This window comes from Vulpes vulpes, chromosome 2, assembly GCF_048418805.1.
Source record: "Vulpes vulpes isolate BD-2025 chromosome 2, VulVul3, whole genome shotgun sequence".
NCBI lineage: Eukaryota > Metazoa > Chordata > Mammalia > Carnivora > Canidae > Vulpes > Vulpes vulpes.
Genome location: NC_132781.1, coordinates 125,854,064 through 125,877,912, shown reverse-complemented (window position 1 = coordinate 125,877,912; position 23,849 = coordinate 125,854,064). Strand labels below are relative to the sequence as shown.

Here is a 23,849-nt window from a genome sequence, read left to right as displayed (position 1 = left end):
AAGAGGGAGGGACCAGCCTGTAATTACTAATTTCTCACGTGAACTTCTGGGTCTATCACAACCAGCATTTGTTAAAAAGGAGCAATGTCCCAAAGGAAGTTCACTTAAGAAATCATGAATAGAAAAAAAAAAAAAAAAAAAGAAATCATGAATAGGGCAGCCCGGGTGGCTCAGTGGGTTAGCGCCTGCCTTCAGCCCAGGGCGTGATCCTGGAGACCTGGGATCGAGTCCTACATCAGGCTCCCTGCATGGAGCCTGCTTCTCCCTCTGCCTGTGTCTCTGCCTCTCGCTCTCTCTCTCTGTTTCTCATGAATAAACAAATAAAATCTTAAAAAAAAATCATGAGTAATCTGATAGAGCACGGGCGGTTCAGCAAGTATCTTTCTCCTCATGGGGACAGTGGTGGGGTGGGCAAGTACAACTTGTGTAAACATACTTGTCTTTGATTCGAGTTCACATCAACTTCCATCCCCAACCTTTCACGGCTGTCACAATCCTGCTATCGAAATTCTGTTTTCCAATATCCTGGTTCCTCTCCAAAATTGGACTTGTGAGTTTCAGTTGATCAGACTGCAGATGCCTTCAAAGATGGTGCGTGCACAAAGAAGCCTGCCATATGCTTATTAGCACTGATTCCCTGCATGTGACACAATTATAGTAGTGACTGGCACACAGCAACAGCTCCACGAATGCTCCCTGTTGTTGCTGTATTCCAAAAGGATTCCTGGAGTTCTTCTTATGTGCCTGCAGATGTTCTGGGTTTAAGATATTTTTTTAAATAAAGTTCTCTTTTATTTTAAAGATTTTATTTATTTATTCACGAGGCACACAGAGAGAGAGGCAGAGACCCAGGCAGAGGGAAAAGCAGGCTCCCTATGGGGAGCCGGATGTGGGACTCCATCCCAGGACCCCAGGGTCACCACCTGAGCTAAAGGCAGATGCTCAACCACTGAGCTACCCAGGTGTCCCTGGGCTCAAGATATTTAGTGGCAAACTAAGCAGACCCAGAGCTCTGATATCATGAAGCTTATGATGTAGTGGGGAGGTTCACAAGAGAAAGTCTAGTATGTCACGTGGAACAGTGAATGATTGTGCTACTTGGGTGGGTGGCTGCAGACTACACTCTAGCTGAGGGTGGGCCCCCATCCGCCTTGTTTTAACACTGTCACTCCAGTATCTTGTGAAGAGCATAGCAGGCATTCAGTTCACCTTGGATGAATAAACTAAGGAGTCGCCTGGGTGCCTGAGTGTTTGAGCACCAACCTTTGGCCCAGGGGTGATCTTGGGGTCCTGGGATCGAGTCCCACATCGGGCTCCCTGCATGGAGCCTGCTCCTCCCTCTGCCTGGGTCTCTGCCTCTCTCTGTGTCTCTCATGAATAAATACATAAAAATCTATAGAAAGAATAAATTAAGGAATTTAATGAGTGAATTCCCGAAAGGAGGCCTGGTCTAACGTGGGCACCGAGAGTTCCGGACGTCGGCTGTGTGCGCGGAGGCCGTGCCGGCTCTGCCGATCGCCAGCTCTGTGTTGACTGGCTAAGTGTGGGTTAGGGGGTGTGTGGGTGGACACCGGGAGGAGAGCGAGCGGTGAGGGCAGGCATCCGCGTAGGTAACTTCTGTGTGGAACTGAGGCAGCACGGCGGGCCGCAGGGTGTGTATTTCTGAGGTAAATCCGAGCTTACGTGTGAGCCCCGTGGAGGGTTCTGACTGAGGCAAAGCTGAGCTCGAGTGCGTGTGTGAGGGATTCGCCTCGGGTTTGTTGTGTGATGGGGAATCGCACACAATCTAGGGACGTGCGTGCGTGTCTGTGACAGGCAAACGAATTGTGAGGCGAATTCTGGGGCAGAAAGCATGGTCCTAAAGGTGAGGTGGGAATAGTTGAAGCGTCGATTTGCCTGTGAGGCGATGACGGGCTTCTGTCACTGTCAGCGAAGCAAGAGGGTCTCTTTCAACAGCCCGGGAGGGAGTTCGCCGTTTGAGGGTGCGGGTGTGAGGCACGCGCCGCAACTGGGGACCACCGTGAGACCGTCCTAAGAGGAGGATGAGGCAAATCTGGGGTTGCGGGTAAGCAAAGTGTAGGACTGAGTCGGCTAAGCCCGTGTGCGTGTGCGTGCGCGTGTGCGTGCGAGGGGTGTTGCTGCACCGCAGAGTGCGGCTCTGAGGCGCGCCCGCCCAGGCCTCCGGGAGTGGCGGGTCCCGGGAGCCGACAGGCCTGCGCGGGGGAGGCGACCCCGCAAGCCCGCGAGGGGGCGAGGGTCAGGGCGCGTGGGCCGGGGCCGCGGGGTCCTCGGCGAGCCGGGGCTAGCGTGGCGCTGGGGCAGGGCGGCCGGGCGCGACCCGGAGGCGGCGCTGGGGCCGGGGGCGCGCCGGGGGCGGCGGGGGCGGCGGGGGCGGCGCGGGCGGCGGGGCGGGCGGCGGCAGGTCCCCGGCGGAGCGCGCGGCTGGCTGGCGGCGGCCCGGCAGGAACCGGAGCTGCACTGCCGCCTCTGGCGCGAACGCTCAGGCGCCTCCCCCCGCCCCAGTCACTGTGGCTCGGCGCACGCTGCCGCCGGCTGCCCTTTCCGCCTGCGGGGGAGCCGAGCCGCGGGGCCGCCGCGCGCCGAGCCATGGCCTCGGGCCGCAGGGGCTGGGACAGCGCCCACGAGGACGACCTGCCCGTGTACCTGGCCCGGCCCGGCACCACGGACCAGGTCCCGCGGCAGAAGTACGGCGGCATGTTCTGCAGCGTGGAGGGCGCCTTCGAGAGCAAGACGCTGGATTTCGATGCGCTGAGCGTGGGGCAGCGGGGCGCGAAGACCCCCCGGAGCAGCCAGGGCGGCGGCCGGGGCGCGGGGAGCCGGCCGGGGCTCGAGGCCGACAGCCCGCGCCGGGGCCAGGGCCAGGGCCAGGGCCAGGGCCAGGGCCAGGGCCAGGGCCGCGAGGACGCCAGGGAGCCCGCGCCCGCCGCGCCCGCCGCGCCCGCCGGGGTGGAGATCCGGAGCGCCACGGGCAAGGAGGTGCTGCAGAACCTCGGCCCCAAGGACCAGGTAGGGGGGCCCGGGGCCGGCCGCCCCTGCCCGCGTCCCCGGACCCCGGCACAACTTTTCTCCCGCTCACTTCGCCCGGGGGGCGGGGGCCCGGCGGGAGGAGGAGGAGGAGGAGGAGGAGGAGGAGGAGGAGGAGGAGGAGAGCATCCTCTCGGAGCGTACCGCGCGACCTGCGAGCGGGGACCCGGAGTCGCGCGGGTCCCCGGGAGCAGCATCCTCGTGCGCGCGGGACCGGGGCGCGCCCCCCCCGCCCCCCGCGCCTCCCCCCCCCCCCCCCCGGCCCGCGCCTCCCTGCCGCACCCCTGGGCCTGCGGGTCTGGGTGGGTGTGTCGGCCCGCACGGCCCGGAAGGCTCGCTGATGCCCAGCCCTCCTCTCCGCCCGGGTAGCCGCCAGCACAATGGGCTTCGCCCCACGCTGGCCCTAGGTTAATCTCAACCCGGGTCACCAGGGCAGAGGGCAAACTCCATAGGCCCCGGATGAACACACGGGACGGGCGGTCTCCCCTCTCACTCTTCCAACATCCTCTGTGTCCCTGAAACTTTCGGGTGTGGAGCCACTAGACTAAACAGCCCGGTCTGAATGCCTCCCTCCTGTCCTGGATGGACATTTCACATCTGTGTTGGTAACGTGTGCATTTGTGTACGTAGCTGGCTGCTGCAAGACTGGGTGCTGCACAGGGATCCAGCTGTCTCTGGGAGACTATCGCTTATTTTTGAAAACGGGCCAGAGTACTAAGGGTGCACTTTAAACTTAGCACAAGCCGCAGAGTCTCTGCCGCTCCTACATGTGCCAAAGCCAGTTTCTTCTGTATGTGTATTTTTGAGAAACTCATGCCACTTTGAACCGACTGGAGACACGGCCTTGAGATCCAGCTTGCTCTCATCTATTTGTTTATTTCGTAGAAAATCAGAACCACCGTTCAGAAAATTCAGGCTCTGGGCAGGGCTGGAGTATTCAAAGTTCAAACTGAGGCTTTTGAGTTGGGGAACAATAGTAATCAGATACGTCACTCTTGTGTAGATAACGGCAGCAAAATCCATCCACGGATAGTATTCTGTGCAAATACTGATATGAATAATAACCCAAAATGGAAATGTCTGCCCCAGAGCAATTACAGTTAATGCTTAACCGAGATTTGCAAGGTTTTCCATTCAAATGCAGCGAGCCCCTCAAAGGAAAGCATATCTCTGCACTGCTGGGTTTTCGAAAGTTTGAAAAAACAAACAAAGCTTTAATACCACTAGGGGAAAAAGAGTGCCCTTGGGAAACAATGTCCATGTCCCTTGGAATCACTCTCTAAGTGTGTGATTTTCATATCATCCTTAGAATGTGGGATTCCTCTAGGCTCTGCTCAAATAACCCTTTCACGAGAAACTTCTGATATTTTGGAAAAGCTGTGGCTGATTTCTAAACTTAAGAATGGTGTTACAGGAAGATTATTGCCTCTCTTCAGGTCTTAGCTGATGGGGATTGAAATGTTCCTTCCCTTCCTGACCCTAAGGGGTGGGAGAAGTGATGGAAAAGGTCGGTAACAATTGCTGTGAGTCAGTGCTATTCCCTTTGCTGGAACACCCCTGATGTAAGCCAGATAATATGCCTGGTTTGCAGGATTTAAGAATGGTAACTAGAGAAAGGGAAAATGTTCCTCCTGTAAACCCAGAAATTCTCTCGTTTTCCTTCCTTTTGCAAACCCTGTACTTTTGGCTGCTAATTGAAAAATAATGCTACAACTTAAGCATCAGCAGGATTTCTTGTGCTACGTGGTTATTTGTAAGTTCGGGCTTACTGTCAGCTTCATACAGGCCATGTTATTATCTCTAATTTGGTTGAATCACGTTGCTAGAAGAGTCAGCAGACCTTATCTACTTCTGTACTTAATGGCTATTTCCTTGAGGGTAGGGATTGGGTGTTTGGGTTTATCGCTGTAGCAGAAATGCCTGGCACATTGGAGGTGTTCCATAAATGTTTGGTACATTAAACCTCCTTCATTAAGCCATATATTTTTTTGCTACGTAGATCCACAATAACTAGCCTTTATTTATTTATTTCTTGTATATTAAAAAATATATTTTTAAAGTAAACTCTAGGCCCATTGTGAGGCTTGAACTCATGACCCTGAGATCAAGAGAAACAAGAGAAACTGAGCCAGACAGATGTCCCTTCTGGCCACTCTTTTAAATACCACATTTTCGGGCAGCCAGGGTGGCTCAGCGGTTTATAACGCCGCCTTTGGCCCAAGGTGTCATCCTGGAGACCTGGGATCGAGTCTCACGTCGGGCTCCCTGCATGGAGCCTGCTTCTCCCTCTGCCTGTGTCTCTGCCTCTCTCTCTCTCTCTCTCTCTCTCTCTCTGTGTGTGTCTCATGAATGAATAAAATAAAATATTTAAAAATAAATAAATAAATACCACATTTTCAGGGAGCATGCTACCTCATGAAGCAACTTTGGAAAACTTCACTTTAAAAAAATTTGAATTAAGCCCAAATCTGCCTACTTTTAGTTTCTATAAACTATTCTTAGTTCTGACCTTTTAAAATATAAGAATAAAGTTTTTTAAAAAAACTCTGAGATATTTTAATGACTTAAGCGTGTGGGTTTGTTTATCTGTCAGAAAAGGGTGGGTATTGCCACAGTAACAAGCACTCCCCACATCTCAGTGGCTTCATCAAACAACAATTTATTTCTTGCTCCTGCTACTGTCCAGTAAGGGTCACCAGGGCGGCTGTGTTCATCATTTCCCCTCCGGGACCTAGGCTGATAGACTGATGGAAGTTTCATGTCGATGCACTCATGCTGGGAAGAACATGTGGTGAGTTGCTCACAGACTCTTGAACTCCCACGCTGAAGTCGCAAACATGACTTATATGCACATTTCACTGGCCAGAGCAGATCATTAATCCGTGTCCAACTTCAAAAGAACGAGGAGGGCGCAGTCTTAAAGTGATCCTGTTAGATGAGATTAGAAATATTTGGAATATAGCTTTAATATCTCTTCTTCATTTGGGGCGGGACCGCGGGGATGGGACCTGACTCCATCCATCCAAATTATGTGACTGTAAGCATCTCACTCTGCCCCTGTGCCCCTACTTTCTCATCTGCAAGTGTGGGTAACAGTGACTACTTTGCCAGACGCCTGGGTGGCTCAGTGGTTGAGCATCTGCCTTTGGCTCAGGGCGTGATGCCGGAGACCCGGGATCAAGTCCCACATCGGGCTTCCTGTAGGGGGCTTGCTTCTCTCCCTCTGCCCGTGTCTCTGCCTGTCTTGTGTGTCTCTCATGAATAAATAAATAAAATCTTAAAAAACAAAACAGTGACTACTTTGTACATAAGAAGTACTCAATACATATTAATTACTATTCCTCTTTGATTTTTACTGCCCTTTGTATGTTTGAGGGCAATCTCCCTAAAATTCTCTTTATTAGCCTTATCGTTGCTAGTTTCTTTAGCCTTCCCATATGTAATAAGTCTTTTATCCTTCTGATTTTTTTTTCAGGTGATGCTATATTTTATAAGTATTCTTTCAAAAATACAGTGCCTAGAACTGAACACAGTGCTCCAGATGGGACATGGCTTTGGCAAAATGTATTGTATTATAGATAATAATTAGGTTGTCTATAAATCAAATTCATTGTTTTGTCTATAGATCAAATCAATGATTTATAGACAACATATGCTTCCGTAGTACGAGATTACACCTAATAATTCAGTATCCATGTCCTGCTGTTGTCTGCATAGTACATTCTCTGTCATTTAAGCATTCAGAAAGTTTTTCACATAAGCTGCTAACTAATAAGCCAGTATGTCTCCATTCTATACTGGTACAACTGACCTTAAAACTAACCAACAAACAAAGAAACCCAAAACCTTTAACTAGGGAATTTTATTTTTATTCTTTCTATAATATTTATCATCACCTTTGCCCATCTTTCTGTCATCATAATTTTGAACCTTAATTCTGTGATATAGCATCCCTATCCCCAGCTTTGAATATCTGCAGATTTGATAATAAGTACCCTTTCTGAACACTTTCTATGTACCTGATATATCACAGAACATGATTTTACAGATAAGGAAATTGAAACTGGAAGACTCTTAAGTGTTTAGCCCCAAATCACATGGGTAACACATAGGGAGCCAGAGTTCAAACTGATTTTCTGAGTCCAGAGTCCATTTTTCTGAGTTCTGAGTCACTCTTTCCAGACAAGGAGGCTACTGGCTTACTTTAATTCAGTGAACCTGACCATTGTGTCTGCTCCTGACATGTTACTGTCATGCAGGGCAAGGACAGAGCTTTCCGCCACACCTCTAGAGCCTTCCTCCTTCTTTGCCGCTAGCCCATTATTCAGGACACCTGGAGAACAGTTGCTCAGCCTATGAAAAACAGTTGCTGCAAAATCCTTATTTTTCCAAGCTAAATGCAAGGTTATCAAAAGAGATTTTTATAGAACGTCTCGATAAACTCACAATATGCTTTGTCTATGGCATCCCTACTGGCTAATCCCCCCCCCCCTTAAGGGAATGAGTTTAGTTAATTAAATGAATAAATTACGAAGAAATTTCACAACAAAAGTTTGTGGCAGAATAAAAGTAAAAAAAAAAATGCAACTCTGAATTTTACTTTGAGTGCCAAGTGCCAAGTTTGAAGTGTGATTGGGTATTTATATTGTGGTTCTGGACCTACCTCTAAACACCTTGTTAAATTATGCAGCTCGATTTTCCTTATGATAGGCACTTATACTGCCAAAATCCTCCATGGCTGGCTCACACAACGTTTTGTTTATCACTTTTGACAGTAAGTGCATAAAAAAAAAAAAGCAATTTTAAAAGAAAAGGAACTATTTTTCACCATTTCTTAAGATGGTTTCCAGAGTTTTTCTTGCAGTGAAGAAATTACTAACGGGAGAAGAATGATGATGGTATATGATATATGGTCTGCCAAGAGCAAATGATACTGCAAAGACTCTGTCATCCAGTGAAAACAGAGTAATGGCATTATGATTATATGGTCTATCGATAACTCCCTTTTGGGAGCCATGGGGCATTTCTAGTTCCCTGCTTCCCACGTGGGCCACTTTTGTGCAAGATGTTTCCTTTGTGCAGTCAGTAGAGGTTCTGGGTGGAGGAGGAGAGTATTTGAAACAAGTGACATGTGGTGCTTACCTTTTTATCATTTGTCATGTGCTTTTTTTTTTTTTTTTTTTGGTCCTGGGTGAAAAGTTTACAGAACCAATCCAGCAAAATTGAAGTTTTCCCTATCCTGCATCAGGGAAGAAATAGAATTCTCTAAATCGTCAGAGTTCCTGGAGAGTACGTGAGTTCTACAAAGCTGCTCTGGCAAAGAAAGTTGGGCTTAGGCTGGGGAAAAAGGTCCTTGCTTACCTGGCCCCCAGGCCACACTCAAATCCGGGACTATGTTTACTTACCCAAACTTGGAAATGTCTGAAGCCTTTCAGAACTTTGGTTTAGTTTGAGGGTAGGCATTTGAGGAACATAAAAAAAAAAAAAAAAAAAAAAAAAAAGGTGCCTTCCAAGTAATGCTGCGATTGGCAGTGTTCCCTCAAAGTAATGGTCCACGGAGACAGGGTTTTGCTGACTGCTCTTGTAAGTAATCACTCACGGCCAGGGGACTGTCCGGGATGCTTTTCTGTCAGTGATGTCTATAGCTGATTCTCTTTACGATTAATTTCCGCTGGGCATTATTCCTGCAGATAATGGTCCTGGGAGGCAGCGGATAAAGCTTGCTAGCAATAGGCAGTCTGGCTGCGGAGCACGCAGGCTGTGACTGGCTGCTCAGCCCTCCGTTTTTGAGAAGACGCCGAAGTCCGTTTAGGCGAGTAAGCACTTTGTAAGAACTGAGACTTCTAGGAAAATAGAATGTTAAAATTGATCTGTACTCTTAACCTGGCCTTATGTGGCATTCAGAAAACAGTTCTCTATCCAAAAAGCAAGGAGATGAGGCAAACAGTAAACAAAGCCACAAACAAAAACTTAACCAACAGGATAAAGCACTAGCAGGCTCAGCTTGGAAACCCAACCTTTTTAACCAGCTGTACAACTTTGGCAAGTTACCCCCCCTTCTCTCTCAGCCTGAGCTTTTCTCTTTTTTCTTTTTCTTTTCTCTTCTTTTCTCTTCTTTTCTTTTCTTTTCTTTTCTTTTCTTTCTTTTCTTTTTCTTTTCTTTTCTTTTTCTTTTTTTTTCTTTTCTTTTCTTTTCATTTTCCTTTCTTCTTTCTTTCTTTCTTTCGATTTCATTTATTCATTAGAGATAGAGAGAGCATGAGCAAGGGGAAGGGGAGAGGTAGAGGGAGAAGCAGGCTCCCCGATGAGCAGGGTGTGTGACATGGGGCTTGATCCTAGGACTCTGAGATCATGACCTCAGCTGCAAAGGCAGATGCTCAACTGACTGAGCCACCCAGGTGCCCCAAGCTTCCTCCTTTCTAAAATGAAGGGGAGGGGGGATCCCTGGGTGGCTCAGCGGTTTGGCGCCTGCCTTTGGCCCAGGGCGCGATCCTGGAGTCCCGGGATCGAGTCCCACGTCGGGCTCCCGGCATGGAGCCTGCTTCTCCCTCTGCCTGTGTCTCTGCCTCTCTCTGTCTCTCTCTGATTGAATAAATAAATAAAAATTAAAAAAAAATAAAATGAAGGGGATAGGGGATCCCTGGGTGGCTCAGTGGTTTAGCCCAGGGTATGATCCCGGAGTCCTGGGATTGAGACCCGCATTAGGCTTCTGGCATGGAGCCTGCTTCTCTCTCTCTGCCTGTGTCTCTGTCTCTCTCTCTCTCTCATGAATAAATAAATAAAATCTTAAAGGAAAATAAAATGAAGGGGATGGACCAGTGGTCACCACAACCACGGTCTATAAGCTTTTTTGATTGTGCACCTCTATGCAAAAGTTCTTTGAGCCTTATCTCTCTGTGTGTATGTACACACATGTGCATATATATAAATTAAATGCACAACTTATGTACAGTTGACCCTTGAAAAACACAAGGGTTACAGTGCCAACTCCGTGCAGTCAAAACACCATGTATAAATCTTGACCCCCGCCGAACCTTTTTTTTAAATTTTTAAAAAATTTTTAATTATTTATTCATGAGAGACACACACACAGAGAGAGAGAGAGGCAGAGACACAGGCAGAGGGGGAAGCAGACTCTATGCAGGGAGCCTGACGTGGGACTCGATTCCGGGTCTCCAGGATCACACCCCTGGCTGAAGGTGACACTAAACCGCTGGGCCACTGGGGCTGCCTGACTCCCCTGAACCTTAACTACTCATAGCCTACTGTTGATCAGAAGCCTTACTGGTAATGTAAAGTCACTGAACACATATTTTGTTGTGTTATATGTATTATGTACTGTATTCTTTTTTTTTTAAATTTTATTTATTTATGATAGTCACACAGAGAGAAAGAGAGAGAGGCAGAGACACAGGCAGAGGGAGAAGCAGGCTCCATGCACCGGGAGCCCGACGTGGGATTCGATCCCGGGTCTCCAGGATCGCATCCTGGGCCAAAGGCAGGCGCCAAACCGCTGCGCCACCCAGGGATCCCTATGTACTGTATTCTTATGATAAAGTAAGCTAGAGAAAGAAAATGTTATTAATAAAAGTGTAAGGGAGAGAAGTGAAAAGTGTAAGGGATAGAGTACTGCACTGCTATTTATTAAAGAAATCCACATAAATGGACCAGTAAAGTTCAAACCCGTGTTGTTCAACAGTCAACTATATTAATATCTTATGAAACATTTTACAATATGAAAGAAGTACAAAGTAAAATATTATGTATACAATTATGAATCCTTGTACCTTAGTGGCTTTTCTTGCCTACCCAATGGAGTAAGTGCTGGTTAGTCCATAATCTTTAGATCCAACCATTAAGAGTCAGTAATTCTGATATTATAGTCATTAATGAATTCACTGTTTGAGTTCTTCAGCAATATATGCTCTTTTCTTAAAAAAGATTTTATATATTTATTTATTTATGAATGAATGAAACAGAGAGACAGAGACACAGGCAGAGGGAAGCTCCTCCATGCAGGGAGCCAGATGCGGGACTCAATCCTGGGACTCCAGGTTCATGCCCTGGGCTGAAGGCAGGCACTAAACTGCTGAGCCACCCAGGGATCCCCAATAAATAAAATCTTATAAAAAAAGGGGAGAGAATTGCAAGCAGACTCCCCATTGAGTGTGGAACCTGATCTAGGTCTAATCTCATGACCCTGAGATAATGACCTGAGCCAGAATTGAAAGTCAAATGCTTAACCAACTGAGCCTGATATATACTCTTTCATGGTCCAGTTTCTAAGAGAAAGTTCAAAACTGTCGAAGACTTGCTCTAAGGCTATAGACCAAGTGCTGGGTAGTGCTCAGTATATCCTCTTATATATGTGGGTTTGGGCCAGTGTGTGGATAATGAAGGTCACCATAAATATGATTCGTCCCTACATTTCCCTTTAACCTCTATTTTTTTCTCTCATTTATTCAAAAAATACTTAATAAGCACTATGTAGGCACACAATCAAAAACTAATTTTCAAGAAACAGAGATGAAGCACAGATAACAGGAAAACATAAACTACATTTCCCTATAGTCTTCCACAGAAAATCACCATTAGTGCAATGGTGTATTCTTCCCATTTCTGTGGATATGACAATGTATTTTTCATTCCAAAATAAAAGTGGAAATATACGGTGTTATTAAAACTTTTTACCACTTTAATACATTTTCATCGACTTTATTTCTGAAAGCAGTTTTGGGTTCAGAGCAAAAATGAGTGGAAAGTACAGAGATTTCCCTTATTTCTCCTGCCCCACACTTTTGTAGTTTCCTCTCCTATCCACGTCTTCCACCTGAGTGGTCATTTGTTATACTTGAGAAACCCTCACTGACATACCTTTATCACCCACAGGTCATACCTTAGGGCTTACTCTTGGTGTTACACATTCTGTGGATTTTTTAAAAAAGATTTTATTTACTTATTCATGAGAGACAGAGAGAGAGGCAGAGACACAGGCAGAGGGAGGAAGCAGCTCCCTGCAGGGAGCCTGATGCGGACTGGATTCGGTCTTCCAGGATCACGCCCTGAGCTAAAGGCAGGCTTTCAACCACTGAGCCACCCAGGTGCCCCACATTCTGTGAATTTTGACAAATGCAAATGATATACATCCACATTCATATGCTGCTTGCCATCTGTGTATCTTCTTCGGTGAGGTGTGTCTGTTCAGGTCTCTGGCTCATTTTTTAATAGGGTTATTCATTTTCTTATTGTTGAGTTTTAAGAGTTCTTTGTACATTTTGGATAGCAATTCTGTATCAGGTGTGTCTCTTGCAAATATTTTCTTTTGGTCTGTGGTTTGTCCTCTCATTCTGTTGACTTTTTTTTTTTTTTTTTTTTGTAAAACAAAGTTTTTAGTTTTTTTTTTTTTTGAAAGTTTTTAGTTTTAATAAAGTTCAGCTTATCCATTATTTCTTTCATGAGTTATGCCACTGGTGTTGTAAGTCATTGCTATACCCAAGGTCATCTGGTTTTTCTCTGTCTTATCTTCTAGGAGTTTTATGGTTTTGCATTTTACATTTAGATCTGTGATCCATTTTGAGTTAATTTTTGTGAAGGGTTTAAAGTCTGTATCTACATTCTTTTATTGTATATGGATGTTGAATTGTTCCAGCACTATTTGTTGAAAAAGACTACTACATCTGCCCCATTCTATTGCTTTTGCTCTTTTGTCAAAGATCAATTGTCTGTATTTATATGGATCTATTTCTATGCTCTCTTTTCTGATCATTAATCTGCTTGTCTTTTCTTTTGCCATTACCACATTGTCTTATTTTTTATTTATTTGTTATTTGGTAGTCTCCATGTCCAATGTGAGGCTCAAACTCATAACCCCAAGATTGAGAGTCACATGCTCTTCTTTAAAATTTTTTTTTAAATTGATTGATTGATTGATTGATTTAGAGAGCACCTGAGTGGGGAGAGGGCAAAGGGAGAGGGAGCAAGAGAATCTCACATCGAATCCATGCTTATCATGGAGCTAGACGTGGGTCTTGCTTTCATGACCCCGAGATCATGACCTGAACCAAAATCAAGAGTCAAATGCTTAACTGAGTAAGCCACCCAGGTGCCCTGAGTTGCATGCTCTTCTGACTGATCCAGCCAGGCACCCGTAATACCATATTGTCTTGATTACTGTAAGTTCATAGTAAGTCTTGAAGTTGAGTGGTGTTCTTTTGAGTTTCTAATCGTTACGTATGATGTTAGCTGTAGGGTGGTTTTTTTTTTTTTTTTTTAAGATTTATTTATGGGATGCCTGGGTGGCTCAGCGGTTGAGCGACTGCCTTTGGCTCAGGGCATGATTCCGGAGTTTCAGGATCGAGTCCCACATCGGGCTCCCTGCATGGAGCCTGCTTCTCCCTCTGCCTGTGTCTCTGCCTCTCTCTATCATGAATAAATAAACAAAATCTTTTTAAAAAAAAGATTTATTTATTTATTTTAAGAGAGAGCATGCATGAGCAGGGGTAGGAGAGGCAGAAGGAGAGGGAGAGAGTGTCAAGCTGACTCCCTGCTGAATGCGGAGCCTTCCATGGGGCTTGATACCATGATCTGGAGATCACGACCTGAGCTGAAACCAAGAGTCTGAGGCTTCACCGACTCTACTACCCAAGTGGTGATATGATAGATTACATTAATTTTCCAGTATTGTATCAGCTTTGCATACCTTGGGTAAATCCCACCTGGTCATGAATATAATTCTTTCTATACATTGTTGTATTTCATCTGCTGATATTTTGTTAAGAAATTTTACAACTATGTTCATGAGAGATGTTCGTGTCTCATTTTCTTTTCTTATAATGTCTATCTGGTTTTGGTATTAGAGTAGTGGTGTCCTCCTAGAATTGGTTAAGTATTCCCTTTGCTTCCTTTTGCTGGAAGAGATTATGGAGAATTGGCTTAATTTCTTCTTCAAATGTTTGGCAGAGTTCAATAGCGAACCCATCTGAGCCTACCGCTGTTTAGGAAGTTAATTAATTATTGATTCAATTTCTTTAATAGATATAGACCTATACAGACTGTCTATTTCTTCTTGTGTGAGTTATACTAGATTGTGTCTTTCAAGGAAATAGTCCATTTTGTCTAGATTATCAAATTTGTGGGTGTTGATATTTTTTCATAATATTCTTTGTTATCCTTTTAATGTCAATGGGATCTGTAGTAATGTCCCCACTTTCGTTTCTAATATAGTTTGGGTTTTCTCTCTTTTTTCTTAGTTATCCTGGCTAGATGCTTATCAGTTTTACTGATCTTGTCAAAGAAATAGCTTTTGATTTAGTTAATTTCCTTTATTGATTTCTTTTTTCAATGTTATTGATTTATGTTCTTTTATTCTTTCTCTTCTTCTATTAGCTTTGGATCTAATTTTTTTTCTAGTTTCCTAAGATGGAAGCTTAGATTATTGATGTTAAGTCTTTTTTTTCTTTTTTATTATATGCATTCAATGTTATAAATTTCCTCTTAAGTTCTGCTTTAATTGCATCCCACAAATTTTGTTATGCTGTATTTCACTTTTATTTAGCCCAGAATTTCTTTTGAGATTTCTTCAATGACCCATGTATTATTTGAAAGGTGTTGTTTAATCAAATATTTTGTGATTTTCCTGCTATATTTTTGTTACTGACTTGTGGTTTAATTCTATTGTGTGAGAGTAGACATTATATGATTTCTTTTAAATTTGTTAAGATGTGTTTTATAGTTCAGAATGTGTCTGTCTTGGTGGATGTTCTACATGAGCTTAAGAAGAATGTGTGTTCGCCTGTTGTTAGTTGAAGTAGTCTGTGGATATAAGTTATATCTAGCTAATTTATAGTGATATTGAGTTCAACTATGCCCTTATTGATTTTGTCTGCTGGATCTGTCCATTTTCCATAAAGGTAAAAGTCTCCAAATATACTAGTGGATTCATCTGTTTCTCCTTGTAGTTCTATTAGTTTTTCCTCACATACTTTGATGCTCTTTTTGTAGGTGCATATGTGTTAGGAATTATTATGACTTCTTGGAGAACTTACCTTTTATAATTATAGTAATGTCCATTTGATACCTGATAACTTCTCTACTTTGTTTTTGTTGTTGTTGTTGTTGTTGTTTTCATCTTTTTAAAAGATTTTATATATTCATGAGAGACACAGAGAGAGAGAGAGAGAGGCAGAGACATAGGCAGAGGCAGAAGCAGGCTCCATGCAGGGACCCCAATGTGGGATTTGATGCCGGGACTCCAGAATCACGTCCTGAGCTGAAGGCAGACGCTCAACCAATGAACCACCGTCCCGTAACTTTCCTACTTTGAAGTCTACTCTGGGTGAAATTAATGTAGCTATTCCTGTTTTCTTTTGACTAATGTTAGCACAGTATGTTTTTTTTCTACCCATTTACTTTTGGTTCATATATATTTTTATATTTTCTTTCTTTCTTTTTAAAGTATCTTATTTATTTATTTGAGAGAGAGAGCATGAGTGGTGTGAGGAGGGGCAGAAGGAGAGGGAGAAGCCAACTCCCCACTGAGCAGGGAGCCCGATGGAGGGCTCAATCCCAGGACCCTGAAATCATGACCTGAATCAAAGGCAGATTGAGCCACCCAGGTACCTCATGTGTGTTCTTATATTTAAAGTTGGTTTCTTGTAGACAGTGTATAGTGGGGTTGTATGTGTGTGTGTTTTGAAAATACTTATTTATTATTTTAGAGAGAGAGAGACAGAGAGACAGAGGAAAGAGGCAGAGGGAGAGGGAGAGTGAGAATCTCAAGCTGACTCCCTGCTGAGATGGACCCCAAGGTGGGGCTTGATCCCAGGACCCTGAGATCATGACCTGAGCTGAAACCAAGAGTCTGACACTTCACTGATGGAGCCACCCATGGGCCTGTGTTTTTGATTCACTCTGACCATCTCTGTCTTCTAATTTGTGCATATAGACTGTTGACATTCAAAGTGATTATTAATACAGTTGGACTCATTTTGACTGTATTTGCTTATGTTTTCTATCTGTTCCTTTCTCTTCTTATTTTGTCCTCCTTTCTTTTCTACCTTTTGTGGTTTTTTAATTTTTAATTTTTTTAAGATTTTATTTTATTTATTCATGAGAGACACAGAGAGAGAAAGGGAGAGAGAGAGGCCGAGACACAGGCTAAGGGAGAAGTAGGCTCCATGCAGGGAGCCCAATTTGGGACTCCATCCTGGGACTCCGGGATCACGCCCTGGGCTGAAGGTGGCACCATACCGCTGAGCCACCCAGGGATCCCCGTTTTGGGTTTAAATGAGCATTTTATATGATTCCATTTTTTCTCCTTTCTTAGCATATTAGTTATACTTCTTTATTTTTTCTAGTGGTTGTCCTAGAGTTTGCAATATGCATTTATATTTATTACTAATCCGAGGCGCCTTCAAATAACACTATACTACTTTTGAGTAGTCAAGTACCATATAATAACAAAATAGTCCCAATTCTTCCCTGCCTTGTCCCTTGTATTATTGCTGTTTTTCATTTTGTTTATACCTAAGCATATATAAACATATATAATTGAATGCCTTGTAGCTATTATTATTTTGAACAAACTGTTATCTGGTAGATCAATTAAAAATAAGAAAAATTTAAGTTTTTATATTCACTTGTTCCTTCTCCAGTGCTTTCTTTTTTAATGTACATTCAAGTTTCTGACTCATATCATTTTTCTTCTCTCTGAAGAACTTCTTTTAACATTTTTTGCAAGGCAGATGTACTGCCAACAAATTCCCTCAAGTTTTATTTGTCTGAGAAAGTTTTTATAGTTGACATACAATATTATATCAGTTTCAAGGGTACAACAAAGTGATTCCACAAGACTATGTGTTACGCTATGCTCACCAAAAGTATAGCTACCATCTGTCACTATCTAGCACTATTACAGTACCACTGACTGTATTCCCTATACTGTACCTTTTATCTGCATGATTTATTCATTCCATAACTGGAAGCCTATGTCTCTCACTCCTCCTCACTCATTTTGCCCCATCTCTGATGCCTTTCCTCTCTGGCAGCCTCATTTTTTTCTGTATTTATGGATCTGTTTCTGCTTTCTGTTTGTTTCTTTGTTTACTTGCTTTTTTTAGATTCCACATGTAAGCAAAATCATATGGCATTTATTTTTCTCTGACATATTTTACTAGTATTACATCCCCTAGGTCCCTCCATGCTGATGCAAATGGCAAGATCTCATTCTTTTTTGTGGCTGGATAATATTCTGTATATATATCACATCTTCCTTATTCATTCATCTATAGATGAACATGGGTTGCATCCATATCTTGGCTATTGTAAGTAGTGTTGCAATTAACATAGGGGTGCATATATCTTTTCAAATTAGTGTTTTGTTTTCTTTGGGTAAATAAGCATTAGTGGAATTCCTGGATCATCTGGTATTTCTATTTTTAATTTTTTGAGTAACTTCCATGTTGTCTTCCAGTATGTTTTCCACCGGTGTTGGTTGGCTGCACCAATTTACATTCTGCCAACAGCGCATAAAGATTCCCTTTTCTCCACATCTTCACCAATGCTTGTTCTTTCTTTTTGATTCTAGCCATTCTAACAGGTATAAGTGATATCTCACTGTAGTTTGGATTTGCATTTCCTTGATGATTAGTAATATTGAGTGTCTTTTCATGATTCTCTTTCACTTTTGAAGGATATTTTGCAAGGTCAGAATTGTACATTGTTTTTTTTTTCTCTCAGCACTTTAAATATTTCAGTCTATTCTCTTCTTGCTTCTATGGTTTCTGAGAAGAAATCAGATGTAACGTTTATCTTTGCCTCTCTATAGGTAAGGTGTTTGTTTTTCTTCCTTTGTCATCTTTCAAGATTCTGTCTTTATCTCTGATTATCTGAAATATGAATATGGTAGATAAGTCTAGGTGTAGTTTTTTGGGGGGAGTGCTTGATGTTCCTTGACCTTGACCTTCCTTGAACTTCTGTGATGTATGGTATGTGACATTAATTTAGGGGAAACTCAGTTATTATTGCTTTAAATATTGCTTTTATTGCCTTTTCTCCTTCTGGTAGTCCAATTACATGTGCGTTAGACTTTTTGTAGTTGTCTTGCAGTTCTTTGAGATTGTGTTCTATTTTTTTCCATTCTTTTTTTTTTTTTGCTCAGTTTTGAAAGTTTCCATTATTATATTCCAATTCAGAAATTCCTTCTTCATCTGTGTCTAGACTACTAATGAGCCCATCCAAGGCGTTATTTCTATTACAATGTTTTTGATTTCTAGTATTTTTAACAATTCTTTGCTAAAATTTCCATCTCTCTTCTTACATTATTGATTTGGTCTTGTGTGTCATCTCCTTTTTTCATTGAAGCAATTTAAAAAAAAAGATTTTATTTATTTATTTGAGAGAGAAAGAGCAAGGATGAGCTGGGGTAGAGGCAGAGGGAGAAGCAGATTCCTTGCTAAGCAGGGAGCCTGGCATGGGACTAGATCTCAGGACTGGAGATCATGACCTGAGCTGAAGGTAGATGCTTAACCCACCGAGCTACTCAGGTACCCCTCATTGAAGCAAATCAATAATTTTTTTTTTTCTAAATCTCTCATCTGATCATTCCAGCATTTCTGCTATATCTGACTCTGGTCTTGATGTTTGTTAAGTCTCTTAAAACTGTCTTTTTTGCCTTTTAGTATACCTTCTCATATTTTCTTGAAAGGTGGATGTAATGTACTTGGTAATAGAAACTCCAATAAATAGACTTTTACTACTGTAGTAATAAAGTTGTAGGGTAGCCCCGGTGGCTCAGCGGTTTAGCGCCGCCTGCAGCCCAGGGCATGATCTTGGAGACCCTGGTTTGAGTCCCACGTCAGGCTCTCTGTATGGTGCCTGCTTCTCCCTCTGCCTGTGTCTCTGCCTCTCTCTCTCTCTGTCTCTATGAATAAATAAAAAAAATAAAATCTTAAAAAAAATTAAGTTGTAGGTGAAGGGGAAGCACTCTGTAGCCCTATGGTTAGGTCTCAGTCTTTTGGCAAGCCTGTGCTCTTGGACTGTGAGCTTCACCATGCTTCTCATTCTTTCTCTGCAACCCCTTAGATGGGAATAGTTATCTGGATGGGGATGAAGATGTGTGTTTCCCTTCTCCTATGTGGAAAGCTTGATGGACCTGTAGCTAGCAAATCCATCATTTTTTCCCTAAATATCTCTTCTGATATTTAGAAATATCAGATCTGACAGCATGCATGTAGTTAGGTATTTTCCTTCACTTGTGTGGAAGGCCAGCTGTGCAGCATTGAGTATTTCCCCCTTTCCCTCAGGTCGGTTAGGCTCTGATAGCAGATTAGGCTCTGGTAAAATAGTTTTTCCGGGAGTCAGGCCCTGTTAAGAAGAATGGAGCGTTCTGGTGTATCTCAAAAATGGTTCCTTCTCTCCTCTCTAATCCATAACCAGGAGGGGATCTTTTTCTGATAGTCACTGTGAAGACCTAGGAGAGCTCCTGGAGGTAACAGTCATAAAACTGGGAGGGCCTCCAATAACTGGATCCTCTTGGAGTTTTGAACTCTTGGGGTTGTCCACACTGAGTCTCCATCAATTCCTCCATCACCGTTTGGGTTTTTCTATCCTGGCAGTGGCTCCTATGGAATTGTTTGCTGTGGGGTAATGTTCACATGAGTCATAACCCACTGTATCTGCCTCTCTGTCTCTTTGATTCTGAGGACAACAGTTTTCCCTGTGACTTTACCTTTCTGCTGAGTCTAAGGGGAATTGTTGATTTGTCAGTTTGCTCAGCTTTTTTCTTGTTTTTAGAGTGGAGTGGCAACTTCTTAGCTCTTTACATGCTGACCTGGAAACACTAAACTTGTTTTTTAAACTTAAGTTATTAGGGCATCTTTACAGAGCATCAAAGATTTTCCAAAATGTAATTTACAATTCCTATGTGGTACTCCGTTGTGATTACATATTTAATTACTAATTTCCTTTTTTTTTTAATTTTATTTTTTAAAGTAATTTCTGTACCCCACCTAGGGCTTGAACTCACAACCCCCAGGTCAAGAGTTGCATGCTCTATCACCTGAGCCAGCCAGGCACCCCAAATTACTAATTTCTTTTAATTGGACATTTATATTTTAGCTTTCAGTTTTGGTTTCACTTTTACTTCTCTTCTTTTGCCATTGTAAATAAGGAGGTGATAAACCTCCTTCTAGCCAAATCTTCATGTATTTTCATTTCTTTATCATTTGTCAGTGGAAACTTCCTAGAAATGGTGGATGTGGTGTAGTCATTTTCATGCTACAGGATTGCTGAGCCTGAGATGGTTGCTTGCCATGTGGGACTTCAGGGGCAGGACTCTGGGTAAACCATGGAACACTTTTGTGTGAATTCTGTAAGAAGGAGGCGCACAGCCTGGACTGTTGCTCAACAGCAGATGAGATTACGGGGGCCATGGGAGTCAGGTACGTGGGGACAAAGTAAGAGACATGGGAAGAAGAAGATTTTAAATCTTAGCTGGAGATAAAAATGTAGAAAGAGAAGAGTGTCTTCTCTTTCTTTACTGAAGTTCTCACCACAATTTATTGGAATTTTACTTTTCCTTGGCTTTAGGGGCACAGATGATGAGGTTCACAGTGCATTCTAATGCAAAGCTCCTTTTATGGAAGTAGCTTACTTCTGCAAGTAACATTCCAATCCTTACCATAATTCTACAAAATAGCTAATAATATCTACACTGTCTGGAAAAGAAACTGAGTCCCGGAGAGGTGTCTTGACCTCCTGCCATCATACAACGGGGAAATGGACAAAGTCCAGATTTCAGCATAAGGACTGTCTGATTTATTTTTATATACCATTTTGCTGTTTTTTTTTTTTTAATAGGGTGGGAGCTAAGCATTGGTACTGAATGGGGTCTAGGCTACAACTGACCTGGTTAAGAGGATTAGCCAAAATAAAACGTCTACTAGGAAACTTTCTGGAGATTGAGTGGATGGGGTTCACAGAATCAAAATAAGGAACCTGAATTTGATCAAGTCCAAAAAGACTTAGACATAGAGCAGAAGCAGAAGACGTTAGAAGCTAGGAGGCCTAGAAGGAGTCCAGGTGATGGAGCAAAGCAAGGAACAGGAGAGGTTCAGACAGTTTTCATGATATGCCCTGAGTACCTAGTGATCATTTTTCTTTGATGCTGTGGCTTGCTGGTAGGCTGACTTAATTTAAAGGCACCTTTAGTATCTGCTAAGGGCAGATCATATTCAAAGGTTGGTGGCAGGTCGAGCTCAAATTGAGGTCTGCAAGAGGCCTGGAGCTCACACACTACTTTTCTAGTCAGACTCCACTGAGGGCTGAACAATTTGGTTTATTTCCAAGAAGCTAACCTATGTCCAAAGAGAAAAGATGTAGTGTTTATGTTGAGTTGGAAGTGAGCTAGAGAGGGGCTGTTTTCTTACAAATAACTTAACATCCCGTCACTTGGATAGAAAAAATAAAACCACCGAAATGAGAAGTTGTGGACTAAATACACACTAAGTGATAAGGAATAAAATGACAATTGATCAATAATAATATCTCACAATTGGAAAACCTTTTCAGAGATACAGTTTTCTTCTACATACAGAGCAAGAGTCAGGAAGCCAGCCAGTGGTACCCTTAGGGAATATTTTAGTGAGACTATAGAGTGGGGAGCAGGGAGTTTGAAATGGGTTTGGGGGATTTGAAATGCAGTATCTGGCAACGCATGCTGTCAGCTAAGAGTTTGTAAATAAAGGATGAAATATCTCAGTTGTCTACAACAGGAATCTATAAAGGTCCAAATAATAAATGTCTCAGGCTTTATGGGGTATAAGGTGTCCATTGCAGCTACCAAAGTCTGTACAATAAAGTCATCCATAGACAATATGTGAATGAATGGGTGTGACAATATAACTTTATTTACAGAAATCAGGTGGTGGTCTGGATTTGCCTTGAGGGCAATTGTTTGCCACCTCCTGGTCTTGAATATAAGAGGGACACAGGGGAGTGTGGGATGTGTGTGTTGTATGTGCAAATACATATGAGTGTGTGATTGTGTGTGTGTACGTGGACTGGAGTGGCAGAGAGGGTCCCAGCAACTTTTCTTTTCTTTTTTTTTAAGAGAGTGAGGAGAGGGGTGGGGGCAGAGGGAGATGGAGAGAGAGAATCTCAAGCAGACTCCACACTGAGTGTGGAGCCCATTGTGGGGTTCGATCTCACAATCCTGAGATCATGACCTGAGTGGAAATCAAGAGTCAGAGCCATAGCCTTCTGAGCCACTCAAGCACACCCCTCCTCGCCCTCCCAGCAACTTCACAATATGAAAAGATTTGGGAATTTGAAGTGGATCTGATAACCAGGCAAGGCAGGTTGAAAGGCCTAGAACCAACCGTCCTCCTTTCAGGATGTCTGAGGTTGGAGGAGGAAATTAAAAATAAATACACACCTGACAATGAAAAGGAGAAAGAACACTGCAAGATATTTTAGAGGATGCAGATTTATGAAGTGGAGGCAAGGTTTTATAAAAAGAACAAAGACAGGGCCAAAGTGGGAGGTTGTCGGGGGTCACCTGGAAATGACAGTGAGAAAGAAGCAAGTACTGGAAATCCGAACGATTAGAAGGACGAGGTCAGGCTGGAAAGACAGCTTCGGGGCCGTGGGAGGAAAGGGAGAGGTGTGAAGCAGCCGAGAGCTGGGAGCTGCCAAGCGGAGGGGAAGTGGTGCAGAACAGGGTCTTTTGCAGTTCACTGGCGTGACTTTGTTAAGTGAAGGGCTGAATGCGAGGCTTGCTTGCCTGCAAGACACGTCAACTGATTAAAAATGGGGAGTTTTAGAGAGCTGCAAGAATGGATTTGTAAGTGCTTGGGAGTTTTGAGAGCAAGGGTGTGCCTGGGAGGGTGTGCACTGCCTTTCTGGAAGGTGTGCGCTCACTGCTCAGGAATTCCGGGGCCTGCGGTGAGGGCTGGCGCGTGTCCACTTGAGCGGCCCCTCATGTCTGTATTGCTGCACCCCATCCTGGGTGTGGCATTGCTCGCCTCTTCAGGGTCACTGGCAGGCAGAGATCTGTCAGTTTTTTTAAGGATTTTATTTATTTATTCATGAGAGACAAAGAGAGACAGGCAGAGGCACAGGCAGAGGGAGGAGCAGGCTCCATGCAGGGAGATGTGGGACTCGATCCCAGGACCCCAGGATCACACCCTGGGCTGAAGGGAGGCGCTCAACCACTGAGCCACCCGGGTGTTCAGGTGTTTGAAGGGGTTTGCAGAAGAGGTGAGGGCAACTTCAGAATGAGCCTGCAGAAGAAGGGCACCCGGCCTCCCTCCCACCGGAGGAGGGCGAAGCAAGGAGATGGATGGTTATGCACCAAAGAGAGATCTCCTTCACGAGGCAGATTCATCTAGACTAGACGGTAGAATCTTGAAGCTAGGGTCAATTTCAGAGATCATCGTTCCCTTTCACTTTAGAAATAAGAAAACTAAAAAAAAAAAAAAAAAAAAAAGAAATAGGAAAACTGAGACCCCCCCCATAATGAGAATGAGGATGAAAAATAAAAATTTTTGAGTGCTTTTAAATATCATTTTTTAAAAGATTTTATTTATTGATTCAAAGATTTTATTTATTTATTCAGGCTCCACTCAGGACTCGATCTCGGGACTCCAGGATCACGCCCTGGGCCGGAGGCAGACGCTTAACCTCTGAGCCACCCAGATGTCCCTTTGTGTGCTTTTTATGTTCCAGGTGCCATTTTTTTTAACTGTGGTAAAATATACATAACATAAAATTGACCATTTTAACCATTTTTAATTTAATTTTTTAAA

General features: G+C 43.4%; 1 protein-coding gene across 2 annotated transcripts in view; it reads left to right on the top strand.

The window, feature by feature from the left end:
• The first annotated feature begins 1,565 nt into the window (after positions 1-1,565).
• Positions 1,566-23,849, top strand: part of DPYSL3 (dihydropyrimidinase like 3) — a 120,677-nt gene continuing 98,393 nt past the window's right edge. The window contains exon 1 of one of the 2 annotated variants that reach the window (XM_072749929.1): positions 1,566-1,667. Coding sequence is in view for 1 of the 2 variants with exons in the window: in XM_072749926.1 (XP_072606027.1) it covers positions 2,608-3,027 (420 nt within the window). In the remaining variant the exon portion in view is untranslated. Of the gene's footprint in view, positions 1,668-2,448; positions 3,028-23,849 lie in introns of those variants that run through there. The other variant, XM_072749926.1, reaches the window with a different exon arrangement.